General features: G+C 48.9%; 1 protein-coding gene across 5 annotated transcripts in view; it reads left to right on the top strand.

Annotated features, from left to right (window-relative positions):
- Positions 1-22775, top strand: part of ASAP2 (ArfGAP with SH3 domain, ankyrin repeat and PH domain 2) — a 141907-nt gene that overhangs the window by 54987 nt on the left and 64145 nt on the right. For all 5 annotated transcript variants that reach the window (XM_045286633.1, XM_045286631.1, XM_045286632.1 and 2 more), the window contains exons 3-6: positions 6227-6301; positions 7853-7902; positions 11156-11285; positions 17560-17645. In XM_045286633.1, the coding sequence (XP_045142568.1) occupies positions 6227-6301; positions 7853-7902; positions 11156-11285; positions 17560-17645 (341 nt within the window). The remainder of the gene's footprint in view (positions 1-6226; positions 6302-7852; positions 7903-11155; positions 11286-17559; positions 17646-22775) is intronic.

The raw sequence follows: 22775 nt of genomic DNA, 5'->3' as shown, positions 1-22775 counted from the left end.
TCTATAGATTTACCTAGCCTGGATTTCATAGGAAGAAAATCATACCAACCCCCCCTCCCCCAACAGCAACAATCACAAAATAAAACACAGAAAAACCCCAGTTCGAGAAAGGGCAGAATATAAACACTACAATGAATGTAAAATTGGTCACAAAGAAAAACAAGATGATAAATTTGATCCTGATTATGTGTGCACTAATTCACGTTTCAGTGCCCTCTGTCTGAGGACAAGGCAGTCCACATCCTGGTTAACGATCTGAGAGAATTCAATGCATTCATCACCCTTGAGTGGATGCAGACTCATAGTGACCCTACAGGATAGGGCAGAACTGCTCGTGAGTTTCCAAGCATGTAAATCTTCATGGGAGTAGAAAGCCTCATCTTTCTCCAAGGAGCACTGGTGGTTTCAAACTGCTGACCTTGTAGTTAGCAGCTGGATGTGTAACCACTACACCACCAGGGCTGGATGTGCAAGCACTACACCACTACTAAACCAACAGGTAAAACCTGTCGAATGTCTTAAAGGGGTGTATGTTAGTCTGGGTACTTTAGATAAACAAATCCACAGAAACTCATGTATAAGAGAGTTTTATGTAAAGGTTAACTGCATCAATAAAACATCCGAACCCAGTGCTGTTCAAGCCCACAAGTCCAGCATTAACCCATTAACTCTTCTGTCCAACACCAAGCCACAAAGTCCTCCTCCATCTCACAAAACACACGCAATGATGCTGACTGCAGGAGGAAAGCCGAGTCAGTGAATGTGTTAGCATCTCAGCACTGGCAGGGGTCTCCACACGGCTGCTCCAGCACCCAGGGCTGCATCGGGCTAGGTCCATGTGGCTTCTCCTCGGGGATGTCTTGCAGAAAGTGAGCCTTGCCAGCTGAAGCAGGGAACTGCTAAGGCAGCTGGACCCTGGTGCGACCATCAGAAAGCAAGAGACCCGAGAACTAGGAAGGCGAGGCTCACGAGTCATTTATCCCTCTGCCCTTCAATAACCCCACATGTGTTTATCAGCCAGGTTGGCACCATAAACTGACTATCTCAGGGGTTGTGGTGTGGAAAGGAGGAAAGAAATGCAAGTGATAGATGGGTCGATATTGGAGTTATTTGGCCAGGGAGAGGTCACTCCCTGCTGGGGAGACGTGCTTCCTGGAGGAGGTGGTATCAGAGGGTGAGCCCTGATGCAGAATGGCTTCCTTTGAACAGCGGGATGTGGGGCAGGCACATGATGAACAAGAGCGCAGCCTCTAGAAACAGCCACGCTTTAACTTGGAGGAGTGTGAAGAGGAAAAGGAGGCAGGGACTGGGGTTGTGAAGGGCCTCGCCTGCAGGAATAAGAAATTAGCGTTTCCCCACTTTGTAGCAAGCTGTGGACGACAGTGGGAGCCCAAACCCCATCTGCAGAGCATGCGGCCTGCTGAAGCCACTGGCAGATAGGTTCCCACAAGGTGCTTCTAGGTGCAAGTATTACTGCTTGTCCACAGCAAAAGTTTCTTCCCTGGCTTTTGAGATGCTCATGGTGACTTTTTCTTTCTTACCAACTATTTTTATCTCCGTATTGTTGTTATTTTATGTTTAACCACTTTTTCTTTCTGTTCCGTACTGTTTCTGTTGAGTTTTCCAGTTTTCGAAGCACAGAAGGAATAGAGGCATAGTTAGGGATAAGAACTGATGCAGGGGTTTATAGGGGAGATAGGGGGACAGGGGGTAGATAGGTAGGGTGAGGGGGTTGGGGAGTGTGGTAGTTACATAATCTGGTGTCAACTTGTGAAGGGGTGGAGTCTAGCCTGTCAATCAGGTCGCAGCTTGGTGACCTCATTTGGAGGCGCCACAGAAGCAAATAGCTGACTGGAGGCCAGATACGCACAGATACTCTGCTTGCCTTCCTGCTGACAAGCCACATGGAGACCCCTGATGGAACCAGAGCCCTGGAGCTGGACACCCCAGCGCTGAGGTGGTTCCACGCCACTGGATCCACAAGACTTTCCACCCACTGGCCTTTGATCCTCTTGCATTTGGCACCACTGCTTGTGTTGCGTGAGTCTGACGAGGACATTATAGACTGGTATAGGATATATGGACTAATATCGGACTTAAGGACTTGATCTGGGCTGGGATGTTTTCTTAAATATACAATTACTCTGATATAAAGTTATCTATTACACACATATGAGTGTCCATGAATGTTTCTCTCGTCAAACCTAGACTAACACATTATGGTACCAGGAGTGGGGTTTGAACCCACGCAGACCTATGTGGGAACAGGGAGGGAGCACTCAGTAGAACTGATGGTGATTACATAACTCAATTTAAAAGTGATTTTAACCATGGGGAGAGGGGACAACATGTTCTACAATTGAGTGTGATGATTGTACAACTCTTCTTGTCATGATTGAACTATTGAATTGTGTGATACGTGGATTAAATGCTAGTAAAACTGATTTTTAAAAGAAGCGTTTCTTATGAATGGGCCTCCTGTAGGTAGGGCCAGATCCTCCAGGTGTTCGAGTCCGGCAGGTGAGAACCTCAGATAAACCTGGCCTCGCTTTGGAAGGGGTGCGAGCAGCAGGCTGGGAAACAGCCGCTGGCAAGGAGCCAGGCGACGCAGCTGTCTTAGTCCTGAAAGGAGACCGCCTGGGCCTGTGTGAGGAGGGGCGGGGCCATTGCAGCAGCAAGGCAAGGGGGCTTCTAGAAGAGCCTACAGAGGTAGAATGCACTGACCTGAGGAACCCCTGGGGAGAGGAGTCCGAGAGGACCCAGAGGGCAGGCAGGTCTGCTCCGCAGGACGGAGCAGGCCCTGGGGGAGGCGAAGACGGGTGTGGGTGTGGGTGGCTCACCGGCTTGGCCACACTTGGGTGCCCCGGGAGTTCTGAGTTCTGAGCAAGTAGATGGAATGTTGGCCCTGAGGTGAGGCCCTGCGGCCAAGACTGCCTCAGTCCTTGTTTGTCCGGGTGCGTTTTCACACGGAAACCCCGGTGTGCTCGCTGTCTAGGGTACTCATCAGTGTGGTCTTGTGTTTGTCAGCATTCCTTCCCGTCACCCGGCAGACCGCACCTTACACTGAGCTTTTCAGAATTTAAAGACTTGGGGCTATTCCTGACAAGTCATACCGGATTAATTACATCGTACCTTGGGGAAAGGCCCGGCACATGACGAGTATTGAGCTGTTTCACCTAGGGCAGAAGTTACCACTAAAGCCATTCCTGATAGGACAGTCAGTGCTCGATCATTTCTTTGGCGGAATTGATTGTTCGTGTGGGCTTTGTTGTATATCTTAACATTATTTTCCAAGTAAATCTTATCGTGAAATTTAAGTAGTTTAAAATGGTTTAGAGAGCTGAAGAAGCACTGGAAGCACTCACTGGTCTATGCCAGGAAATTCGGAGACAGCGACCTGGGAGGGATCTATATTTGTGCTCATTCAAAGAAAGGTGACCCAACAGAATGCTCAAACTATAGAAAGATATCATTGATAATCGCACACAAGTAAATTTTTGTTTAAGATCATCCAACAACAGTTACAGCTGCTAGAAGTTCAGGCTGGATTCAGAAGAGGACGTGGAACAAGGAATATCATTTCTGATGTCAGATGGATCTTGGCTCAAAGCAGAGAATATCAGAAAGATGTTTCCTTGTGTCTCATTGACTATGCAAAGGCATTTGACTGTGTGCACCATAATAAACTGATTAACCAAGAAGAATGGGAATTGGAGAACACTTCATTGAGCTCAGTCGGAACTTGTACATGGATCAAGAGGCAGTGGTGCAAACAGAACAAGGGAATACTGCATGGTTTAAAGTTAGGAAAGGTGTGTGTCAGGGTTGTATCCTCTCACCATACTTGTTCAATCTGTACGATGAACAAGTCACCTGAGAAGCTGGATTCTATGAAGAAGCATGCAGCATCAGGATTGGAGGAAGGCTTATTAACAACCCGCAATATGCAGATGACATAACCTTGCTTACTGAAAGTGAGGAATTGAAGCACCTGCTGTTGAAGATTAAGGATTATACCCTTCAGTATGGATTACAACTCAGTGAGGAAGACCAGAATCCTTACAACTGGACCAAAAGGTCACATCATGATAAGTGGAGAAAAAAAATTGAAGGATTTTGTCTGTCTTTGATCTGCATTCAGTGCTCTCGGAAGCAGCAGTCGACTTCTAGAGATTCATTTCATCAAGTAAATCTGCTACAGCTGCACAGCACCTCTTTAGAGTATTGAAGAGCAAGGGTGCTATGAGGACTAAGGTGTGCCTGACCCCAAGCCATGCTGTTCTCCATCGTCTTCATTTGCATGTGAAACTCAGACCCTGAATAAGGAAGACTGTAGAAGAATGGTTGCGTTTGAATTGTGGTCCCGGAGAAGAATATTGAAAGTACCATGGACTGCACACAGGACAGACTCATCTGTCTTGGAAGAAGTAAGGCCAGAGCTCCTTAGCGGCGAGGATGGCGAGACTTTGTCTTGCACACTTTGGACCTATTGTCAGGAGAGACCAGTCCCTGGAGAAGGACATGTTTGGTAAAGAGGAAGGCAGCCCTCCCTTGACGAGATGGATTAACAGAGTGACCGCATCAATGGGCTCAGGCATAGGAACGATTATGAGATCGGCACAGGGCCGTGTAGTGTTTCCATTGTGCACATGGTTGCTATCGGTCAGATTCAACTCAAAGGCACCTAATGACAAGAGTAAGATAGTACTTGGATCCATGTCCCATTTTGCCTTAAAATGTGTGCCTATATTTTACCTTCCTATTCAAGGCAGTAAGGAGCTCTGATGGTGTCGTGATCTTTGAGTTGGGCTGCTAACCACAAGGTCAGCTGTTTGAAATCACCAGAAGCTCCACAGGAGAAAGACGGGACTTTCTGCTCCTGTAAAAGGTTACCATCCTGGAAACTCACGGGGGCAGCCCTGCCTTGCCCTATAGGGCCACTATGAGTCGGAACCAACCTGATGGCAGTGAGGAGTTTGGTTGGGGAGTTTTATTTCATGGTAATTATCCTGCCCCAAAGGTAGAGGGTTTCAAAGTCCTAGCCTGTCGTCTAAGTACATGTAACAAGTGGAACATATCGCACATGACCCTCAAAAAACCCAAACCAAACACACTGCCGTGAGTCAGTTCCAACTCTTAGCAATCTCATAGCAGTCATAGAGTTCCCAGGCCCTAAATCTCTCGAACAGATGGTCTCATCCTTCTGCAGAGACCTTACGGTTAGCCAGTCCAGCTCGTCCTTTAAGCACGCCCCCAGGGCTCCTCGCGTGTTGACTTTAGGGGTGGTCTGAGTGTGGAAGATCGAGAAGTGGGCCTTAAGCTGATTTTGCAGTCGGGGAGGGAACCATGTGGGGTTCAGAACACAGAATCTATACTGAAGGCTGTGTGCTAACTGATCCTTGTACCTTTGTTTTGCTCACGCGTGAACCGCCGTTTGGGGTGCCCTGCTAGCCGTGAGTGCTGTCTTTATCAGTAGAGTTTGATTACTATGATGAGCATCCCTCCTGCTTCTGCTCTATTTCATCCATGGTGACAATTTGTAGGGACCAGCCTCTTCCCTTCTTTCTTAAAGGAGCAGGGTAGGAGTACCAGGACTCATGGCCTCGCTTTCTCAGTTAAATCTCTGTCTTCCCCCCTCCCCACATACACACACACACTCTTTATTTCATTCTCACTCACTTTGCTCCCCATGCATTCACACAAGAGAGAAGCACCGCTAGATCTGCATTTCCTTTAGTTTCCCAGCTCATGGGGATTGTTCCAGGGAGAAGAGCATGAGGGTGTCTTTGGAGGGTTGGACTGGAGAGAAATTGACCAAAAACATTGCTTCAGCACATTGGGTGGAACAGTGATGGACAGTAGGATGTGAGTGTTTTCTTTCCTTCCAGTCTCTGTAAAGCGATTCTTTTATTACTCATTGGAAATAGTGTTTCTTCATGGCAAATGGCTGTATTTTCGTTAGTAAACATCATTGCTTCGTCATGGGAGGTTGTTTTTATTGTGGAAAATAAACAGAGCTTGACTTTTCATTAGTCATATAGTTGTCTAGAAGATAAAATTGTTTCAAAGAATTTAAGAGTGACTGCCAGCGTACTGGTACAGGGCGTGCTTTTAAGTGCGAAGGTTAATGATTATCAAATGTTCTCTCCAGCACCCTGACTATCCTGACTGTAAAGGAAAAGGAAACGGAATAAGAACATTCTTGCTGTGTGTGTTTGCCTTTCAGATTCAGAATATGAACAACATCATCTCCTTCCCTTTGGACAGTTTGCTGAAGGGAGACCTGAAAGGAGTCAAGGGGGTATGATATTTCACATCCTTACCATTGAACTTTTAATCCAATGTAGAATCACAGTCATATTAGCGTTCCATGGCAAGTAGCCTCTATCAGTCTATGCAAATGGGCAGGAGGGCTTTCTGCTGTCTCATTTTCCTTGGATTCGTCATCTGCGGGTGGTTTTCGAGCTGATGACTCACTGGTTTACCACCAGCAAAAGAATGATTTTTGCCGAGATAAGAGTTTCCTGGTGGGAAAACGTGCATCCAGAAGGCATGAACTGACCTCCGATTTTCTGTCCTCCAAAGGATGTTTTTTGTTTAGGAAGTGGCTTACTACCTCAAACACTGCAGTTTGTTAATGGTGACTCCACAGTCTGCCAATGACAAGGGGCGGGGTGTGGGGGGGGGTGGGGCTGCAATGCGCTTAGCAGTATGTTGCTTTTTCAGCATCGCATGGGCACCCACAGATGGGAGCCCTGAAGGGGATCGCATCTGAGCCCTTTAGCGGGGTCTGCATGTGATTGCAGCCTAGGGCTGCCTCAGACTGGCCATGTCTGGATGCCCACCCTGGACAATCCAAAGAGAAGCCCCTGAGCGCCTTTATCGGGTGCACTAGAAGAAGATAATGCCCAGGGAGCTGCTGAGATACTGAAGAGTAGTGGGGCCCCTGAAGGACGTGCCAGCTGAATTAGTGGGGAAAGAACAGGAGGAGGGCATTCTGGGTAGAGGGAGAAACACAGCAAATGTGTGGAAGCAGGAGTGGACACTAGCGTGTCAGGCTTCGGGTATAGCTTGAGGACGTGCATATGGAGAGGAATCCATGGGAGCAGGTGAGGCTTAGGAGGTGGGGTGGGCCCAGTTCTTCGAGAGCCTTCTGTGCCAGGCTCTGAAGCTTAGGCTTGTCATAAGATCAGGTGAGAGCAAAGAAATTAAATACAAGAAAAAGAACATGGCCGTTGTCTTCTAAAAGGATCCTGTTGGGCGGAACATAAACAGGGGGAGATCTTTGGGCTGGCATTTCTAGCGATTTTCCAGGCTGGGCCTTTTCAAAAAGTCTGAGATCTTAGGAACCAGACAGAGCAGTGTAGGTGTGACGTGGCCACTTTCGGGGTCGTGTTTTTGGACCCAAATCAGGGTTATATGTTGGCAGGACGAGTCTGAGCCCCTTTCTTTTAGAAAGATAGATACACTGAGATATTTGTACATTAAATGTTAACAGTGTGCTGGATTTAATTTCAGAATAATCCTAGGGTAGAGAAGAGGGTTAAAACAAGGGCAGAGAAGAGAGTTAAAACAAGATGAGTCGTTTTTGTAACTGGGTAGTGGACACATTGTGTGGTTCTCCACTTTCATATGCCTTTGGAGTATAGTAAGTATTTAAAGAAAGAGAAAGAAAAGAAAATGCCAACCAGCAGTGTGACCCAAATCCTGTGCTAAGTTCTTCATTCTTCAAAAGATCGCAAACGTCATTTATTACAGATATTAATGTTGCTCTCAGGACTAGTCCAGGGATAAGAAGTTTATCTTGCATAGAAGGCTAGTGATGTTTAATTTATTACTTCTCTGTTTACAGGATTTAAAAAAACCTTTTGATAAAGCTTGGAAAGATTATGAAACAAAAATGTGAGTACTTTCATTTTTTAAAAATGAATATAGATCATTTACAATCTCAGTTTTTGATCCAGCTTTTATTTATTTCTTTTAGATAGTGTCTAAGTAACCCACAATCCAAGAGAGTATTTATCAACAGGCATGCTGCTGTGCTGGTGCCGAATGCTCCGAGAGCCAGCCATCCACCAGATGCGTTACCTCACTGACCCCAAACAGCCTTCCCTTGTCTGTCTCCATTAGCTCAGAGTAAGGAGAGAATGTTTTTTTCGGGAAAAGTGGCCAAAGAAAGCTCAGGCCAGTTTCTCCCATAAGGCGTAGCTTTCCTTCTTTCCTTTGTTAAGTACGTCCCTTAGCTTGTCCCTGTTTGGGGCAGCAGCATGGTTTTTGGCCGGTACCTTCTGATGCTAGGTGAAAGCCATCTTTGAGCGTTGTGTCTGTGCTTCTCTGCAATGTGGGGCCCCTGGGCTTTAGGAGAGAAGAGGGCGATTGTTGGAGCCCTAGTCTCCTTCATTCGGACTCGATTGCTCCATCTGCTGGAAGAGAACGGAAAGAATGGGTTAGTTGATCCATGGACACGGACCGGCGTGCCCACTGAAGACATGGCTGCGGCTGCTGAGTCTGCATGGTGTTTCTCACATTTCTGCTTGTCGTTGTTTCGTGTTCTGAGAATGGAGCTTGCATCCGTGGAAGCCCTGGTTTCCATTCATTTTAAATACTTGAGAAGAAGTGTATTTCTACATGCCTCGTGTTTACTTAATACTCACTGTGCACAGGCTGATCGTGTAGAGCTTCCTGAGTGGGGCGGGAGTGTCTGAAATAGGAACTCTTTTCGGAAGCCAGTTGGCAGAATGAGAGCTGTTGAGGGAGTCATTTCATTTGTAAATAGAAGTAGTTACCTGTTAGGGACACCCCCCATAACCAGCTTGAATCGCAGTTTTAGTTGTGAAGGATCTCAAGGATCAAACCAAGTGTAATACCAAACCTTTGATAATCCTTCCATTCATGAAATCTTAAGTTTCCACACTTGAAGGTACTTGTTTTCCTGAGTTCTGGAACTTCTTTAGCGGTCTACATTCGTGTTCTATCACAGGCAGTGTTACACCAGAGCAGCTTGAAGGTCGTCCAGCCGAGAGAGGGGCAGAACCTACTACCTCTCCACCTTTACCTTCCTTGATCTAGTAGGAGCATGGTCACCACTGATAGGTGGGAAACCAGTACACGGTGATTTGCTCCTGGCCAAGAAGCAGGGAAGTGTATGGCCGGATCAATACCAGGCTGGCTTCTAGCAACAAGTGACCTTGAGTCTCCCCCACCCATGCAGAGCTGACCAGAGCTAGCTGAAACAACTAGCAGCAAGTGGCCTTGAATCTCCCACACACACCTGTGGAGCTGACCAGAGCTGGCTAATGGCCCGCTTTGTTCTTGACCCGCCGCTCTGCACCCGGCACCGGCATGGCCTGTTTGGCTCAGTGCCCACTTTGCTCTCGACCCTCCACTCTGCACCCAGCACGACCCGTTTGACTCAGTGCCTGCTTTGTTCTTGCCCACCATTCTGCACCCAGCACAAATACACCGGGAACCAGGAAGACACCTTACATTCCAGAAATCCGGAGATACCTGTCCATATAAGCAGCAGGCCTGCAGCCTGCAGTGCGACTCCCCTAGCCCGGACGTTGTGGACTGTGGGACTTCGCCCAGGCTGGAGTTTTTCTCCCTAACAAAGCCTGTTTGTTCTAATTCGACTGATTTGGTTTTTGGTGCCTCTCGACTACCTTACAGGAAGAACTGACCTAGAGCTAGGAAGTGGTTTCCTGACCAGCACTACCCCAAGGGCCCCGGGCGAGTGACTGTGCACCGCTGTACCCCAGGCTTAGAGCTCACGGAAGGAGATTGCCCGTAAAGGTCCCATGTAGATCTGGGTAAAGTGCGGAATCAGGAATGAGATCCAGTTCTGTAAGACGAGACACATAGGGCCAAGGAAGATATACTTGCAAAGTCCCAGAGTTCAAGAGTGGGGGAGCACCCCACTTTAAAACGTGGAGTGACTCTAGCGTAAATAAAGGGAGTAGTTTTTCATCCATGAATGTGTGAGATTCCTGTATCCCAAGAGGCCCGTGTACATAACTAATGCTCAAGACGCCTTTAAAATCCCTGCCCCACGGTGCCATACCTGATTATTAAGGGGATTACCCCGGTCTGGACTGGGTCCCTGTGAGATGGGGCCAGGGGAACCTTGAAGTTAGATAGTTACATTCCCCAGGATCTCACTGGCCCTCCATCCTCCTGATGCGTGAATCCTTTACTAACACCCCTACCAGATGGCCGGCTGCTCCTTTGCAGTTTGCTCACTTGCTCGTTATGATCGCTGAGAACCCACTCTGCCCAGCACTGTGCTCCAAGCTAAAGAAACAGTCCTTCGAAACGGCATTTCTTGCCTCTGTAAACATCCCCTCCCCATGAAAGAGAAGCCTCTGGAACGTTGAACAACTTTTAGGAACACACTGCCTTGGGTCTGCTCGGGTCTGCCTGGAGGCCCCGCAGAAAGGTCAACTCCCCTTCTCAAGGGCAGCCCTTGTGTGCGTGTGTGTTCTGTTGTTTGGCTGAGCCCTCTCGTCTCCAGAACAAACATGCTGGGTCGCTACGCCCCTTGTTATCACTCAAGATTTTGTGGGTCTTTTTCTTGGCATTTTCATGCTTTGATCACTATCGACCCTGAATTGTCGACTTACTCCCGTGGTTCGAAGTGGGAAATGGCGTTCAAACAAGGCAGGGGGCTGCTGTGTCCCCCCCGTGATGGGGACTGTCCTGGGTCCAGGCACAGCTTCCCAGTGCGAGGAGGGCCAGGGAGGAAAGGCAGAAAGGAGAATAGGGGACAAGGATGAGGAGGGAGGGAATTAGTAAGGGGACAGTGACTGGCCAGCCAATTCCCTTCAGACTGTTCAAAGGGCAGACAGACTCATAAAACGTTATTGCTGAAAGCACTCATTAAGGCCCACTGCCTCCTCTGGCCCCGGGAACACGGCTGGCTAAGACATTGGCACAGATACAGCGCTGGGGAAGTGTTTTGTTGGAAGTAGTAGAAAGACCAGTGTTTCTGAGTTTATGACGATATGGTTTTCTTAAAAGGCTGCCCTGCCTCAAAATGCCTCAACATGCAGGGGGGGAGCATGTATCGCAGCAGATGGACTGCAGGACGGCTCCTGAGCCGGCCGGTCCGCAGCACTGTGCCGAGATCTTGATTGATCTGTGCTCTCTTCACGCTTAGAACCAAAGTAGAGAAGGAGAAAAAGGAGCACGCCAAGCTGCACGGGATGATCCGCACGGAAGTCAGCGGGGCCGAGATTGCCGAGGAGATGGAGAAGGAGCGGCGCTTCTTCCAGCTGCAGATGTGCGAGGTAAGAGGCCGAAGGCGCCCAGGTGGCAGGGCTGCTGCCAGCTGCTGTCCCCTGCACGGAGTGCGGCCGGGGTGATGGAAGGTAAGCGGCAGTGAGCGCTTGTCTTCTGACCTTGACTTGTCTCCCACACCAACACTGTGTTTACTCAGGGAGTCACTCTTGTGGAGAAGGGGATTAGGTGAGCCTAACATTGAGGGTTATTACTATTATTATTAAAAATAGAGCAACAAAGACATCAGGAGCAGCTTTTCTGAAGAGCACAGGTGAGGGCTCTTCAAAGTGCTTATGGGGAAATTTCATTCTAATTCCATTTTGCCACTTTTCAGCCTTCCTCCACTCACTGGAGCGTAAGGACTCAGCCCGAAGGCGATTTGAGCTGGGGCTGGGGACGGGAGTGAAGCCAGCAGCGGAAAACCCAGCCCAAGAGACTCCAGTCCGCGTGGTTCTCTCTGTTTGTGTGAGGTCTCATCATGGGAAGCACCACCTGTCTTTTGGAAATGTCCCCACCCAGATTTCATCTGCTCAGTTGTGGGGGTTACTGTCAAGGTCAAAAGCCCAAGTACCCCTGGGTGCTTCCTCTGCTTTGCAGACAACCCTCACAGAACCTATTTCTGCCACAGTCATAGAAAATTAGCAGAGATGATCCAAATCATGAATGCCTCTGCTCCCAGCTTTGACATTGCCTGGGGAGTGGGGTGGGGGTGCTGGGATCTGTTTGTGAAGCCAGAAAAGAAGCACCTTCCCTTGATGGAAGGTGTGTTCCCTCTCTCTGCAATGCAAACTTAGTTTTTAATGTGCAAAACTTCGTTTTTGTGACAGATGCTGTGTGAGTCTCGGTAGACTAGAGCAACAAACCATGGCCACACGTGTACAAGAAAGAGATTATATACAAGAGGAATTGAGCATTATGGAAACATCCCAGCCCAGTCCAGATCAAGTCCATAAGTCCGACATTAGCCAATATGCCCCATACCAATCTATAAAGTCCTCTTCAGACTCAGGAAACACATGCAATGAAGCCAAATGCAGGATGATCACAAGCCAGTGGGTAGAAAGCCTTTGGGTCCAGTGGTGTTGTAAGCATCTCAGTGCTGGCAGGGGTCTCTCTGTGGCTTCTCCGGCTTCTGAGGTCTGCTTGGGTCCATGTGGCTTGTCTTCTGCAATGCCTCCCAGGGAGTATCAGAGAGAGAGAGGTGTCTTCCACCTCCAAGGAGGAAGTACCAGATTTCCCAGAATCCTCAGGAGAAGACCATGCCCCCAGAAATTTCATTGGCTATCTCCAGATTGACATCCTAGACTCCACCCCTACACTCTTAATCCTTACATTGACACCAGAATAGGTGACAACCACGGGTGCTGAAACTGGCTTCACCCAGCTCAGGGTTCCCTCTGAGGGACCAGCAGCAAAGCGAATGCACAGGGCAGTGCTCTTGGTTCTGGAATCTCTGCTTACCTGCTCGTACACTGCAACGGGAGCTGAGCCTTTATAAACACATGTGTTAGGGATAGAGTTAGTGTTCAAACAAAAACCTCCTAGGTGGCCAGAGGAAGAGAGTCTGCCCCAGGGTACAGGGTTGGGCTCAGGAAAATTTAAAGCCTTATTTTGTCTGATTTTAGTGCAGTCACCCCAGCTTCACTGTTGGCTCAATGAACAACTTCTCATCCTTTTACTTTCATTGTATCTTGGAATCTAGCGTGTGTCTTCTGGAAGCTGCAGAGTGGGATCGTGTTGTGTTGGTTGGTTTGTTAATCCAGTATGTCTACCTCTTGATTAGATTGTTTGAGCTAGTCATATTTAATGTTGCTACCGATGTGGTTGGGTTTACATCTCCTGTCTTGCTGTTTTTTGACTTTTGCCTTTGTTTCGCTACTCTGCATGTGCTTTGAGTTAAGTGCCGAGGAGTCTTAGTGCTCCAACACCACAGAAACCTTTAGTAGACAGAATACCAAAACGGGAAGCTGTCGTTTCTCAGTGTCTTCTCTCTAGGCCAGGGGTCCTCAAACTACGGCCCGCCACGGACATTTATCCGGCCCGCCAGGTGTTTTATCCCCTTTTGTTTTTTTACTTCAGAATAAGATATGTGCAGTGTGCATAGGAATTTGTTCATAGTTTTTTTCTTTAAACTATAGCCCGGCCCTCCAACTGGTCTCAGGGACAATGAACTGGCCCCCTGTTTAACAAGTTTGCGGACCCCTGATTTAGGCCTTTACATTCTGAAGGCAGTGTTTCCATGTCCCTAACCGTTCCCCCAAGGAATCCTGCAATCACGCCACGTCCGATCACGTGCCTTGTAAGTGCTCTGTGAGTTTGGAGGAGCAAAAAGAAGTCTGAAGAGGCGAGATGGGATAAGGTTTCCCAGTGAAACTCTCTTAGGATGAGCTGTGCTGCCCTTAAAGAACGAGCAGGTCTGCTATTGTGATGGGGAAAATCCTCAGCATTACTCTGCTGGCCTTTTCTCACCAAAGCAGCTTCCGATTTCCTTAAGGTCTTCACGGAGAGTTCTTGTGAGTGCCCGGTGGTGGCCTAAGGAAACCCTATCAAGTTGACCCCTTTGAGATCCCAAGGGAACAGTTGCTCGAACCTTCTGAGCTGACCTCTGCCTTGACTTTCACTGGTCCTGCAGATCCCCTTGGCAGCCCCTGTTTTGATTAGACCTTTTCTTGTAAGACCCCTCCGAGCCTGAGCAAGCGTTGACAGGGAGAATAGGTCTTCAGCTGCCCACCGAGGGCAGAGACAGGCTCAAACAGCTTTTGTTTGGACTCAGCGATGCCTTAATGAACTGGACACCTAGTAGCAATGATTTTTTTACTTACTCTCATATATAGAAAATCAACCAAACTCAAATGTATTACTATAGATCGGAGGATGGGTATTTTTATACACACCGTCTTTGGAACAGATGCCATATACCTGCCAGCTCCATTTTACTTTGTTTTGGAGACTTACCTCTGTCTTGGTGCCTGATTCAAGCACAAGATGCTGTTTTTATCTAATGGGGTCAAAGTGACATCAAATGTGTTTTGCACATAATGAATTTGAGAAGCGTAGTCTATCTATTTAGCCTGTGCTCTCCGCTTGGCCAGTAAGAACCCCATTTACCCAAAACTCTGCAAGACTGCTTGTTTAAAATGTGACCGAATTTGGAAGTGCAACCAGTATGCTGTCAGCAGAGTCTGGAAGTGAGGACCACGGAGCCCCACCCCCCAGTGCTGCCATTGCATCCCGCTGGTTTCTTTGCCTTTTCTGGGCGGAGGTGAATGGACTGTGTGGGCCGCTAAAAGAGTGTATGTTGTTACAAACATCCTGTAGCGATGCCCTTGAGCCAATCACCAGGTGATGGTAGGGTCCCCAGTCTGCAACCTCTTCAGCAGGGTCCCTGCCTCTGCAGAGCTGGCTCTAGGGAGAACTCAGATGGGCACACAGATAATGGCAGGGGAAGCGGAGGTGCTTCACTGGGAGTTGGCTGGGGCACCAGGGAAGGGGCATCGATGCCAAGTTGTCCTGCAGACTGCAGCTCCAAAAAGTCACTGCCGTTGTGTCGGTTCCGACTCAGAGCAGCCGCAAGGACAGCGGTTCTCACCTTCCTCTCACTCCGACTCAGAGCAGCCGCAAGGACAGCGGTTCTCAGCTTCCTCTCACTGCGGCCCTTGCATACGGTTCCACATGTGGTGGTGACCCCAACCGTAAAATTAATTTCGTTGCTACTTCATCACTGTAATTTTGCTACTGTTATGAATTGGGCGACCATGTGAAAGGGTTGTTCGATACCCCCCAAAGGGGTCGCGACCCACAGGTTGAGAACCGCTGGGTCTAGGACATAGTAGAACTATGGATATCCAAAACTTGAATCTTGACAGGAGTAGACCGCCTCGTCTTTCTCCTGTGGAGCTCCTATTGGGTACCAGCGGCTGGCCTGTGGTTACCGGCCGCTTGTGGTGTAGGCCACTGTGAAGGACAGAGAAGTTAGCCAAGCAGATAGGAGCTGTAAAGGGTTTCCCACAAGGAAGAAAAGCAGTTGCCTGAGAATAGAAGGGGCTTCGAGAAGTTTGCAGAAGAAATACAAGTTTAGGCATTTTGGGAGCTTCCTTGTATAACATCTGAAAGAGAACTAGATGGGATCAGGTAAAGTCCATTTAAAGTTGCTTCACCTGCCCCTCAAACTGCTGTTTTGAGGTTTGGCAAATGCTTGCTGCCGTGTTGGGGCTGAAACGCGTCCCAGGTCTGGTCTCGCAGCAGTTTCCAGGCTTTCCTTCTCAGTGTGAGCCCTCGTGCTGAGCAGGGTGCACAGTCTCCGCTGAGCGGACGGAGAAGGGAGGAGAGGGCCTGGCTTGCTTTTTGTTGTTGCCGCGGCGGCTGTTGTTTGGAGCCCTGGAGTCAGTTCCGACCCAGTGACCCAGGGCCCACAGAACAAAGCACCGCCGGCCGGCACCCTCACAATTGTTCTTAGCTGGGAGCCCGGGTGGCAGCCACTGTGTCCCTAAGGGCCTTCCTCTTTCCTCCCGTCGGCTTTGCCAGGCCTGTGACGCCCTCCTTGCTGTTTGAAGGCTTACAGAAGTGGCTATGACTCCAGTTTTTGTTGGAGAAAATCAATGCCAAAAAATATGAAAACAAAATTTAAAGCCACCTTAAATTTCTGCTGAACACCTTGGCCATGTCCCCGTGTGTACATACGTATATAAAAATGATGGGCACAAAAAGGATCATTCTCTACAGATGTTTTCTAGAGGTTTCCTCACTGGGATGACGTAGGCATCTTACATGGTCCGAGCACCTCTGATCCATTGTTTTTAAGGTACCATGTTCTTACATTGTTAGGGCGTGCTCCAGAGAGAGTGTGTGTGTGTGTATGTGTGTGTCTCTCTCTTTCTTACACACAGACTCTCACACACGTACATTACTTGTGGACCATTGCCCTTCCCCAGCTTTGTAAGCAGGACTGCAGTGCAGTTTCTGTTCGGTCCCTTCTGGTACACCTGCACAATTACTTCCGTAGAGCGAGTTCCTGTAAGTACGGTCAGAGGGCACAGACCCTGTGCCACTGAGCTGGATTAGACTTGTATTGATGTGGGAGAGTACAGGGCTTCCTGGGAAGCCTCAGAATTCCCAAGGCTGGAATGGACACCAGACGGAAGCAGACTTCTGTTCTGCCTCAGTCAGCAGCTGAGCGCTAACCACCGGGCTGGGTAAGGGTGCTCACATGCTGGTTCTGTAAATTCCCCAAGGCTTCCTGATGCTTCATCAATGAATTATCCAAGTAAAAATCATTCTCATTCATTGCAACGCAAAATTCAGCTTTAGCACCTTTGCTTTAAAAGGCATGTAGAGATGAGAGATTTACCTGCCTGTCTTAGAGACCTGGTGGCAGAGCCTCAACCACAGAGGATTGGCAGTTCATGTTCTAGACGGTGTCTTGCTGAAAGAAAGGATAACAGGGGCCGAAGTGTGCGAATGGGAATATTCAGAACAGTGGTGCTCAACCTGTGGGTCTCTCACAGGGGTTGCCTAAGACCATTGGAAAACATTTCCATTGGCCTTAGAAACCTAGACACTACTCCTCTATCCGTCTCCAGGCGGGTCCGCCCACATGCAGATATGCCCACATATGAGTACCTGGTGTAAAGACTATTACCCATGCCACACCATGCTTCAAGACAAAATTTCATTAATTTGTCATTAGAAATAAATATTTCACAATATATGATTCCATATTGTTTTTGTGATTTATCCCTATGCTTTCTTTATGTTCAATTTGTAGCAATGAAAATACATCCTGCATATCAGATATTTACATGACGATTCATAACAGTAGCAATGAACATAATGTTAGGGTTAGGGGTCCCCACCACATGAGGAACTTATTAGAGGTTCGCAGCAAGAGCAAGGTTGAGAACCACTGCTCTAGAATGTTCAGGAGACCTAGCAGCTGTCAGCCTGCCCCATTCCTCTCCTAGCCGCTCTTTCTCCATCCCAGTCATTCCAATTAATCCTATTCTGCTGTGCAACTGGAGGGGACATCTTGGCTAGTAGGTTAAGATAAAGTGCCCTTTTGCTAGGAGTTCTTGGCACGTAAGCATGTACGAACCTGACATCATCATTCATGTAGCACCAGGTAAGAGCAGCACTCTAGCGGTGGCATTCAGCAACGTGATGAAGCATCCCCGTGAGTGGCACTCCTGTTACAGGCGTCAGAGGAGTACAAGAGGTGACTCTGCCCTCGGGACTTCTTGTTCTGCTTCTTCCTGTGACGGTACTTTCCTTTTCTGTTTTTAACAGTACCTGCTGAAGGTCAATGAAATTAAGATAAAAAAGGGAGTGGATTTACTTCAGAATCTGATCAAGTATTTTCATGCCCAATGCAAGTAAGTTTTCTTTCTTTCCTTTGATCTCATTTTAAATGTTTTTCCCTTCATGGATATTTCTGGTAGAGCTAGAGTATTAAGGGAAGTCTGCAGCACCCCCACTCACCAAATGAAGTTCCAGTACACATCGCACACTAAGGCTCAATCTTAAAAGGGTTATGCTGAGGGGAAGGAGTTGAGCACAGAGGACCATGGGCTGAGTGATTTCATGTCTGTGGAAGTCTCAGAATAGGCAGCTCCATAGGGACAGGAAGCACATCAGCGTGGTTGCCAAGGCTGCAGAGAGGAGGGGGTGGGGAGTGACTGCTAATGTGTGCAGAGGTTTCTTTTGGGGTGATAAGAGTCTTCTGAAATTAGATGGTGGTAATGGTTCCACAGTTTGAGAATAAAGCAAAAGACCCTGCTTTTATACTTGAAAAGGGTGAATGTCGTGGCAGGAGAATTATATCTCAACTGAAAAATAAAGCTGCGACTGTGAAAGCATGTAGTCATTACTGTCGTCATTCCTTCCTGCTGCTCCAACAGACACACTGTACGCTCGCCCGGGTTTCCAGAAAAGGGAAGCGCAGGCTGCGAATCCACGTCTGCCTCCAGGGGAAGGTTCTCTGCGGACCCTGGACAAAGATACTTGTCTCAGCCTCAGCGGCTCCGTGGTCCTTAGTTCCCTGGTCACCTCCATGTGGCCTCTGATTTCCCCATTGAGGCACCTCTCTCTCTCTCTCTCTCTCTCTCTCTCACATCTGCTCCTTAGATCTCTGAAGCCATTCAGTTTAAGACACACACTATGTTGATCTGTCCTTATTAATATAACAAAGGAAGCCTTGTTCCCAAATGGGATTACAGCCACAGGTATTGGGATTATGATTCCAGCAGATATTAGGGGGCATGGGATGCGCACCTAGTCTGTAGCAGTTGTCAAACACGACATAGGGCGTTATAAAGTGGGAGAATCCCACGGTCTAGTCAGTCATTTTCCCACAAGCTCTGGAACCCTTGAGTGCCGGCTTGTGTTCTGCAAGAGCAGACCAGTGCTGTCTCGTGTGTTCTCTCTCGTTTGTTCAAAAGAAGTGAGAGCTTGGATTGTGAGCGTCTGGTTCGCAGAAGGCTGTTGGTGACCGTGGAAGCCCACGATAATTTGCAAGGTCTATACAGGAAATATGCCTCTGGTGATTTCCTTCTAACCGTAATGGAGGGATGAGAAAAACCGGGTTACCAAGCAGAGAGTGTGGGAGAGATGACTGTAGGAGATCAAAGTGTATCAACCTGACTGGAATGGTTAAGACTTTGTCACTTGATCCCCCTCTGATACACTTTGGGCTTGATCTGATTTTTGACATTTTCTGGGTGCTTTTTTTTCTCCATATGGAGGTTTATCATATTTTGAATATATTCTCGAATCATTGATAATATGTTTTTCGTAGATGAAACCCAAGATTGATGAGCTTATAGGGACAACAAGTAGAATAAGGGTTTCTGAGGGGTACGGGGGCGGGGGGAGGTAAAAAGGGAGCTGGTGTCAAGGAGTTCAGGAAGGAAGAGAATGTTTTGAAACTGATTGTGGTAGCAGTTGTACAGTACTGCCGGAGGTGATTGAACTGCGGAATATAGGCTGTGTTAGCTCCTGATACGATGATTTTGAAGAAAAAAAAGAGAAAGAAATGGGATGGTTCTGTGGCGCTGCATCAAATAAAGATCGTGTTTCGCCCCATGAAGCAAATGCTGGTGACCAGTAAAGGATGCGACAGTGGTATGCAGACTAGAACGAGAAGCTTCACTTACTCAGGGCTCGCTCAAGGCTCAGCTTCACCGTGGATCATCCACTGACGTGGGTGCCACATCAGTTCCCGTCCTTAGCTACCCCACGTGAGAGGGCTGCTGGGTGGGTGGTGCAAGCTGCCACCCTGTGGTTGAGTAGCTGAGCGCCTCACCCTGTGCCACAAAGCTTCCACCATATGTTTGTCCTTGTGGCATCAGGTAGATTCTGACCCACAGCGGCCCTGTAGAGCTCATGGCCATCAGGTAGATTCTGACGACAGAGTAGAATGGTCCCCTCCGGATGGCCGAGACTTCCAGTCATTTCGGGAGTCAACGGCCTCATCTTTCCCCTGTGCGGCTACTGGTTGGTGTGAACTGCTGATCTTGTGGGTACAACTCCATGTGGCCCTGCGGGGGTCTTTCTCCAGCAGACCAATTGATGGGTTCCAGTCACTGACCTTTCGAGTGGCCGCTGAGCGCTAACCTGCACCCCCGGGGCTCCTTCCATGTGTGTTCGCAATCAGGCACTGACGGCACAGCCGTGTCTTCTTCCCCGGCATGCACCCACTCATGAGTGTTAACGGGCTGGCTTTCTTTCCTCCTTCCTCAGGCACACTTTTGCTGAGTGTGTGCTGTCTCTCTGGCCCTGGGCTAGGTGTTACCTTTTATTCTAAACGGGTTGGGAAGCTCTTGAAAAGTTGTAAGCACCACATTGATTCCATGCACAGATGAGCTCCTGCTATGTGCCAGGCACTCCTTGAAGCTCTGGTCCTTGAGTTCTGTGATAAGGGAGATAGATGATAAGCACGTGAATCCAAAGTCCACACTCGGGTCTGGCCTCGGGTCTGTGCCACTCATAGCAGCCCCTGTGGTTTCCCAGATGGTAACTGTTGATGGCAGTCGAAAGCCCCAGCTTTGTCCCAAGCACATGAATCAAGATGTAAAATAGTTTTGGGTCATTAGCGTGGCTCTGTGTGTGTTTTGGGGTTGGGGGTGCTAAGACAGAAAGTAGTGGTAACAGAAACGTTGAGACACTGCCCCCATTGCTGTCTTAACCGGGTGCTGTGCAGGGAACCACTAGATGTGACTCTTTGGCCATCTTGGTAATGCCCACCCAGTGGCTGTGTGGAAGTCCTACAGAGAGGGTGAGGGTGCATGAGCTCTGACATGGCGATTGACTCGTTTTGCCTCCTGCTGGGAATAAACTGAGTCATCACAGAAGCAGGAGCAGGGGGAGGGGTCTCACCCTCAGTAAAAAGGGAAAACCAGGAGTGGGACATGTCCTTTGGTCCCTGAGGTCCCTGGACTGTAATGCACCTTTGTCTGGGTGGCAGAGGGCTGCTGAGACCCTGAGAAGCACAGCAGCAGAGGGGCGGCCTTTCCAGCTCACTGGTGGGGAGGAAGCTACATGCCCTCCGGTCAGAGGCTCACTTGCAGAGTGGGCTACCTCCAGGCACTTAATGAAGGGAGCTAGATTTGCTGACCAACCCCACAACGTCCAGTCCATTTTAACTCACAGTGATGCTGAAAGAGGGTCCCAGAGACTAAGTCTTTACAAGAGCAGACAGCTTCAAGTGCATGTGAACGTTGGGCACTGACCACGGGAAAGCAAACAGACTCGCTGCGTTGCGGTATGGTGCTGGCGAAGAATATGGAGCAGACCAAACAAGTCCGTGGTGGAAGGAGGAAGCAAGAACAGTGAGACCTTGCCCTCTGCCCTTTGGGCGCTATCAGGAGCGTGTAGTCTGGAGAAGGACATCGTGCTTGGAAAGGGAGAAGGTCGACCAGGAAGAGGAGGACCCCCGACGAGCGGGATGGACTGCCTGCAACAGTGAGGAGGGCCCAGGACCGGGCAGCGTTTCATTCGGTGGTGCACGGGTCTGTGTGAGTTGGGACCTATCAACAGCAGCAGCAATGCACGGTGCATTTCCCCACCACCTTTTGGCTGGTCAGTGGGCTGTTGAGCACAGATGGCCATCTGAATGAAACTGATTTGGAATTCGTAACCCATCTCTGATGGCCTTGTGAGTTTAAAGCAGTTGGAGTCAAGCAGCCCAGGAAGAAGTGCTGTGTGATTCATCCTAGGTTAAACGCAGAGCTCCGAGCTGGGGGGACAGCCCTAGGCAGTGGCAGGGGGATGGGACCCTGGTTTGTAGACTATCCGAGGGATTATTCCACAGGGAGTCACAGCCCTGACTTTGTGAGGAATGTGCACAGTGCTGCTTCAGTTCCTATCCTTGTAGCCTTACGGGAGGCAATTTAGGAAGTGAGCTGCTTCCTTGCTGATAGATTCTAAGATGCTATTCTAGGATTTCCTTTTTTTCCCCCTCCTTTATTTTGCCCAAACTGATTAGTTGGGTAGCAACAGACCTCGTGTGGAAGAGTGAAATAGTTGACCTTTTATGGGCATGAGCTCGGTAACCTTTTACAATGGAGACTTCCAATTACTTCCTATTTTGATGAGTGAGAACGCATACGTTGCATGCCCTTCACAATCTTTGGCCGGCGTGGACCCTTTCATTGCTATGCTCTGGGAGAAACCATGGAGGCTGAGGGGCTCCTAGACGGAAAGCTTGTGCCCGGCCTCTGTCTGCACTCAGAGTGCTCCTTGGCTTTCCCAGGTTTAACATTCCCAGCCTCCACGTCTCCTCTGGAAGCACACTTTTGCCTGATGCGCCCCGCTGAGCGGAGGCATGCCTTTATCGTTGTGAAGACCCTGTGCTTGGGTATTGAACGAACTGCCTCCTCTTCCAGTTACTGTCTAGTTCCTTCTGCCTGGGCCCCAGTGTGTCAGTATAGAACTGCGCTTCACAGGGTTTTCAATGGCGGATTGTCCCTGTCCCCCAGACTCGTTTCTGAAGCATTTCTGGATGAATCCGAACCTCTCAAGCTTTTGGTTAACAGCCGAGCATGTGGACCAGTTTGCAACCAGGGGCCGCCCGAACCACGTTGTTTATTTGGTGCTGTCAAAGTCATAGCGAGCCTGTGTCCCCAAAACCCAAACAAAACTACCCGGTCCTATGCCGTCCTCCCAGTTGGTGCCAAGTTTGAGCCCATTTTTTATAACCTTTGCAGTCCATCTCGTTGAGCGTCGTCCTCTTTGTTGACCCCCTGCCTCACTGAGCATCCTGTCCTTCCTGGGAACATGCCCAAAGCACCCAAGGGCCAGCCTCTCCATCCTCGTCCCAGGGTCCTTCGGACTGCCCTCTCCCCAGGGTGCTGCGTTCATTTCTCTGTGGCCCATTCGTTACTTTCATCAGCGTTCCTCGGTCTTCTGTGTCCCTTGTCCAGTGTCCGCTGCGCTGGAGGTGACTGAAGACTCGGCGGCTTGGATTGGGTGCGCCTCAGCCCTCAAAGCGGCACCGCCGTGGCGTC

Source organism: Echinops telfairi, unplaced genomic scaffold, assembly GCF_000313985.2.
Source record: "Echinops telfairi isolate 266 unplaced genomic scaffold, ASM31398v2 ScPeMD7_9;HRSCAF=40, whole genome shotgun sequence".
Classification (NCBI taxonomy): Eukaryota; Metazoa; Chordata; class Mammalia; order Afrosoricida; family Tenrecidae; genus Echinops; species Echinops telfairi.
The sequence above is the reverse complement of the archived record's forward strand: the minus strand, read 5'-3'. Positions and strand labels throughout refer to the sequence as shown.